Raw genomic sequence first — 6,000 nt, 5'->3', positions numbered from 1 at the left:
CGGCCCGCCGCGCCCGTCTGTTTGTGTCTGGTGAGCCGCGCGCCGCCACCTCCGGGGCGTCCAGTCGGCGCCGCTCGTCTGTAACTCTGTGTGACGTGGCTCGCCTTCGCCTGGGACGGGTGCGTCGGTGACTGTTTTGTACCGAGTAATGGTAGGCGTTGACATGGATAATTCCTAGTGATTTGCATATTTGCCCCCGAAATAAACTAAACCCTCTGTCCGTAGTTGTTTTACGGAAAATGCGAAGTGTGTGTTTGTAGCTGTTGTTGATGACTCATTATAAGCCTGAATTGAGAAATCTAAAAATACAATATTGTATTTATTGTACCAGTAATATTCTCTTATTTATTTGGGCACCGGCTTGCTATGTTCTGCAAAATGGGGCACGTCAAAGTGAATGACTTCCGAAAGTGAATGTTCTAAGAGGACTCGCACAACCACCTGCGACTCATTCTTCTCATCCCTCTCGCTTCATGACATTGTCCTTTTCCCGACAGGCCGCTGCCTGTTTGCGATCGCTGAAAAGAGCTACTCCGCCGCAGCACTCCCTACTCGGTGTCGAAGGACGTTTATCGACGAGCCAACCGTAGCACAGTTCGCTCAGTCTACGGGGGGACTATCACACTTGAACTCAGCAAGAGGTGCAGTAGCTACTTGGCGGTCGTGTCATTCATCCACTTCACCCAGCAGTTGCCCCCCCCCCCCCCCACACACACACACACGGGCGCGACGACACCCACGTCGACAGGCCACGCTGAGCGCGATCGGTGGAGACTGAGAGCCAGCTGCTCCGCACCGACTACAGTCCATCGCATCGTCCCTCGGCTTGATCAACGATTCGACCTGCCTTACCCAGCGGCGGGGAGCGAGACGTGGAGTTCCTTCTCGATCAGCTGCCCTGCACGTGCTGCGATTCAGGTCGACCTCTGGAGACGCTGTCCGACTCTGGCGGAAGTGTTCCCGAGCTGGTCCATCGCATCACCCGTTCCTTGGAGTGGGTGCGGCAGAACGTCGAGGTGCTAACCGGTCTGCCCCGTTGATTTCTCAGGTCAGATCACCAGATGACATCCAAAGTCACCCTGTTGTGGCCAAGGGTGTTATACCAAACTGCCTGGCAGGCAGCGGCAGATCTCGTCGTCAATCATGATGTTGTTTTATTTACGCTTTTTATGTTGTTTTTCTCAGTGGGTATGTGGCACTGGTCCCCAATCTCGCCATCTTGCTGATACTTTTACAGACGAGCTGCCGAATTGTCATTGGGCGTGACAAAGGCCAAGAATACGGGGAACAGTTTCTCATACTGGAGCTTCTGGGCCATTCGCCAAACAGAAGCATGACTGCTGTGGAAGACCGCTGGGTAGCCGGCCTCCTCGCAGAGTCGGCTCAGCTCAGCCGTTACTGCCGCCGCCAGCCCGCGCTTGCGATAACCAGTCAAAGTGTGCAGGAAGCCCAAGAAGCCGTCCTGGTTCACCAGCGCCCAGCAGGCCAGGCCGTCGGCAGGCAGGGGCTCCTGGTCGTCACCTCCGCCGCCCGTCGGTGGCTCGGTGACGAACGCTCCGGCAGACAGGCCGGCAACTATGGAGTCATGGATCATCGAGTGCGCGTCGTCGATTTCATGGACGTACGGCCAGTGGCGCATTACTATGTCCACGTGTTTAGGAAGTAGCGGACGGATGCTCACTCCCTGCCTGTGAAACGACAAAAAAAAAAACGGACAGCTTTGGAGAAGCTAAATGAAAATTGGGTGAGCACTTATCTAACTATGTACGACTTAAGGTGATGATGGCTAAGTTATTATTATTGGCAATGACTCAGAATAAATATCCAATTGGGATGACGTACCTGGGTGAGGGTTTGACCTCCGGGAGTCCTCTTGGACGGGCGAATGTCACCTGTTTCTTCACTATGGAACGAACACTGAAGCCCATCTGGCGGGCGACATCGAACAGCGGGTGCATCAGACTCTCGGGCCAGACGTCGACGCGGAACCGGCCGCCCCAGATGGCCGCTCGCAGCTCAGGGTGCCGGAGGTTCCTCGCCAACCGTCCCGGAGTAGACGGGCTGTCTGGTGCCGCCAGCGTAACCACACGGGTGTGCTCTACTCGTCTCTGTAGAGCACGGGCCAACGATATGATTTCGGGCTGGAGTTGGATGTGCAAATGGTTATTGGTTATACAAATGGTTATACATGCGATGATGTGTGAAATTGACCGTCACATTCATATCAACTGATCGTTGTAATCATAATGGAATAAGGGAGATACAACTGAACACATGATCGCTTACCGTGATAAGAATTACCAAAATATCTTCCGACCAGCCACTGTAGAAGACCTCATAGCGGTACTTGTTTATGCCGTTCCGAAGCAATAGAAGACCGAATCGCAGCTGAAAGAGAGAAGAATGGGCAATATTACGCGGTCCGAAACGACGCAAAGCGCAGCTTCTGCGTCTTGGGGTGTTTTTTTCTATTAGGTACAGTTGCCGTAGTTGGGGAGCTCGTGGCGAGTGTAACTGCTCCGCGCTTATTTATGTGAGTCGTGAGATAAGATACTAGAACGTGCACCAAGTCTTTGTCCTTGCCGCGCGGCTGCGGGCTGCGTACACGTACCTGGGCGCTGCGTGTTCCGTGCCGCTCCAGCTGGGCCACCAGCTCGTCCAGGTGGCCGTGCTCGGCTCGCACCACCGTCTCCGTGTCACCGACGGGCGTCAGCTTCATGGTAGCGCGCCCCGACGGACCGTCCGCAGCCACCCCTCGCAGACCCGCGGCCGACACTGCGCCTCCGGCCCAATCCGATACTGCGCGCCGCAGCCTAACCGCAGATGAGGCGTCCTGTCCAGACACCCTGCTGGGCTCAATTGTCGATGCCTGGCCTTGGTCGATGCCCTTGAACATTGCACACCGATTCGACCTCGGGTCCCATGTGCACTGCGCAGCGCACGCGCGGTGCGCATCCTCCATGTCCTATGAGCATGTCGTTTGGCCGATTATGTATCGACTGACGCAAGGCCAACTGACGTCACATTGCACAGCAACACGGGCTAGACCGGCACGTCTCCCAAAGATTCAGGTCGCGGAAGATGTGCTTTTCTGTCGGGAATTACATAGAAACTTTCATCTACGGCCCAACCAAGAATCTTGGGCCCAACCAGCGTGAGTGAATCACATTTAGATAAATTGCTAGCTCGGTCAAATTTCAAACTTAAAGGGACCCTCCCATTTAGATTTGAGTTGAGATAGCCAAAATGGGGTCCCTGGCTCACAATTACCGGTTTCGGCACTTACAACATCGAGAAATGCCTTAAATCGGAAATATTGAATTTCAAAATTGCAGCATTTTGATTCAGAGGGGCTAATGCATAGGAATACCCCTCTGAATGTGTGACGTCAGCGCAGATATCTAACGATTTTTAAATGTTTGACTAAAACGTTTTGTAGCACGCGGTGGTATATGCTGCTTAGCGCGCAACAAATGCCGCACTTTCAAATAAAGTCGCTAGGAACAGCGGAGATCCCAAAAAGTAAACAAAAGTAAAAGTCTAATATCTTGAAAACCGGTGAATATTTTTCGATGAAATTTGGTAGATATTCGTCTTTGCTCTTTCTGAACCGAGCGACATCACTTTCATGCCAATTCATTAACTTTTTTGAAGGTGGGAGGGTCCCTTTAAATGATAGGCACTGAAATAAATATCATTTTTAAATATAAATATCTTTTATTTCTAAGATAATGAAAAGATACAGATGGCATGTAAAGGAAAAAGCCTTAAATGGCATATGAATCACGTGATCATTGTTACCAGCCAAATATCACCTACCCTGAGCCAGAACAGCAACCGGCATAAAACAACGTGCGATTTTGGGACGACGGTGAAAACAGGGCGCCTGGGGCGATTTGATCAAGGTTCGTGAAATTTACACGTGACGTTTGGCATGTAGAAGGCCCACAAAGGGGGAGAAGTTCCAAATGTCACGTGACTAATATGCCCTCCGGCGCCCTGTTTTCACCGGCGTCCCGATTTTGTTTTCGCCGGCCGATGGTCATACCCCGGACGCCGGTGAAAACAGGGCGCCGCAGGGCATATTAGTCACGTGATATTTGGAACTGCTCCCCCTCCGTTGGCCTTCTCGGCCTTCTACATTCCGAGAGTCACGTGTAAATTTCACGAACCTTGATCAAATCGCCCCAGGCGCCCTGTTTTCACCGTCGTCCCATACCCCCTGATGATATATTCGATGACGGCTGTTTCGCTGTTTATTTTTTTAATTGCGATATCTATTCAATGCAAGGGAAACATTGTTTCCGAGCTTGCCCTTCCACCAGAGCATGTACCATTTTATGTTAATTCCCACCAGCGGTTCTCGGACGGTTGCAGGAGGAACGGTAGCTGCCAACTGAAGGTAAGCCAATTTATAATTTATTTTTCTTACCAAGATTCCGTTCTTACAGCTTTGGTACCTCATGATGCATTTTGCAGAATATTTGTAGTGGCGGATCCAGAAATTAGTTTATAGTTAATATAATAGTAATAGTTAATATTGTTAAATTAATAATAGTTAATAGTTAAATAACCTCCCGCCCCTTCTGCTATTCAGACTGCAAAGTATGGCAATTTCGACGAGATCTCGTCAGTGCGGGCTTGCTCGGCTGGTGCGGATTTTGGAGTGGTGCGGTGCGGATTTTGCCTGGTGCGGTGCGGATTTGGCTTGGACCTTGATGCGGTGCGGACTTCGCTTGGTCTTCTTACCCGGCCGGGTTCCCTTGTTGACTGTTCTTTGGAAAGCCCTACAAATGCGTGCCAGCTACGGTGACGCACGGTGACGGAGAAAGGTTTAAAATATACTCTACGAACTAACAATTGCGGCAGAACAAATCCATTCTCGCCTCAGAAATTAACGTGATGACGTCATTAGAACGAAGACTGTTGCGGTGGTGACTGGTATGTCACATTTGCGAGCAGCTGGTTTGAATTGCCAATCAGCACGCTACTTTGGAATGTCATCATTAGTTTTACTCATGCGAAAGTTTGTTGGGGCGACTTTATCAAGGCTCGTCAAATTCACACGTGACATTTAGCATGTAGAAGGCCCACAGAGAGGGGAGAAGTTTGAATGTCACGTGACCCAATATGCCCTCCGGCGCCCTGTTTTCACCGGCGTCCGTCTATTTGCTCTATTTCAAACTTCCGGTACAAGTGCTCGGCGCGGTCCCGTGGTGAGCGTTTCTCGTGAAACTGAACTTGGAGGGGAAGTAATTATGGTGAGATGAATGAAGTCCCTTGCATTATAATTGCCTGTCGGTTCGGTGCGGATTTTTTCGGCTCTCAGCCCACTTTGGTGCGGATTTTCCGGCTCAGTTTGAAGGGTTGGTGCGGATTTTGAACTTGGGCCGGTGCGCCTCGTCGACCTGCGTGCCATACTTTGCAGTCTGGTCTGCTATTAGATCTGTGTTGTCATGAGTGGCTTTCTGTGTGCTTCACTGACATTGTAAGCATTGGCCAATGGCTCTGTTTCTGTGTACCTATACACAGTCAGACTTATGATTCATTCTCTTTTGTATTGTATCTACTGTGAATGATAAAGCCTGTTTCATTTTCAGCCATATCTGGACCAGGGATTATGCTGGGGATATGAAGAGAACTGTCCTATTTTTAAGTCCTACTTGGTTCCTGAGTGTGATGGCAAAAGTAAAGGATGGGCAGCTACAAAAACTAGTCAGCTGGAGATGTACTATGAACAAGCAGACTTTGGGTACATCAAAAGGAGGATGAAGACAATGTTCCCATTATGCTCCCCTATAGATAGTAGCTTGGTGAGTGTCTCATTTTCAATGGGCAGTTTTTTTTCATTATTGTGTGATTATGATGATTTTGGAAACAGTTTTATCAATATGAAAGGTGTCAAGTCACCTGGTGCTGATTATTGATAATTCTGCATCTCTATGTTTAAGATGAGCAAATAATTTTTATTTTTGTGAACACTCAAATTGCAGATTTGAT

The 6,000-nt window shown here is 49.8% G+C and overlaps 2 protein-coding genes across 6 annotated transcripts in view; one reads left to right on the top strand and one right to left on the bottom strand.

Annotated features, from left to right (window-relative positions):
* Window positions 1-306: 306 nt before the first annotated feature.
* Window positions 307-6,000, bottom strand: part of LOC122379946 — a 6,187-nt gene continuing 493 nt past the window's right edge. Inside the window, exons 2-5 of one of the 2 annotated variants that reach the window (XM_043362633.1) lie at window positions 2,612-3,091; window positions 2,287-2,388; window positions 1,843-2,108; window positions 307-1,688 (exon numbers count right to left, since the gene is read on the bottom strand). In XM_043362633.1, coding sequence (XP_043218568.1) covers window positions 1,232-1,688; window positions 1,843-2,108; window positions 2,287-2,388; window positions 2,612-2,962 — 1,176 coding nt within the window. In that variant the 5' untranslated portion in view covers window positions 2,963-3,091 and the 3' untranslated portion in view covers window positions 307-1,231. The remainder of the gene's footprint in view (window positions 1,689-1,842; window positions 2,109-2,286; window positions 2,389-2,611; window positions 3,092-6,000) is intronic. The other variant, XM_043362632.1, reaches the window with a different exon arrangement.
* The window catches only part of LOC122379945 (EGF domain-specific O-linked N-acetylglucosamine transferase-like), a 16,452-nt gene continuing 14,526 nt past the window's right edge, over window positions 4,075-6,000 (top strand). Inside the window, exons 1-2 of one of the 4 annotated variants that reach the window (XM_043362630.1) lie at window positions 4,075-4,402; window positions 5,601-5,813. In XM_043362630.1, the coding sequence (XP_043218565.1) occupies window positions 4,226-4,402; window positions 5,601-5,813 (390 nt within the window). In that variant the 5' untranslated portion in view covers window positions 4,075-4,225. The remainder of the gene's footprint in view (window positions 4,403-5,600; window positions 5,814-6,000) is intronic. The other 3 variants (XM_043362628.1, XM_043362631.1, XM_043362629.1) reach the window with 3 other exon arrangements.

The sequence above is a fragment of the Amphibalanus amphitrite genome, unplaced genomic scaffold, assembly GCF_019059575.1.
Source record: "Amphibalanus amphitrite isolate SeventyFive unplaced genomic scaffold, NRLGWU_Aamphi_draft 000087F_arrow, whole genome shotgun sequence".
Lineage (NCBI taxonomy): Eukaryota > Metazoa > Arthropoda > Thecostraca > Balanomorpha > Balanidae > Amphibalanus > Amphibalanus amphitrite.
This window is presented reverse-complemented; position numbering and strand designations above follow the sequence as displayed.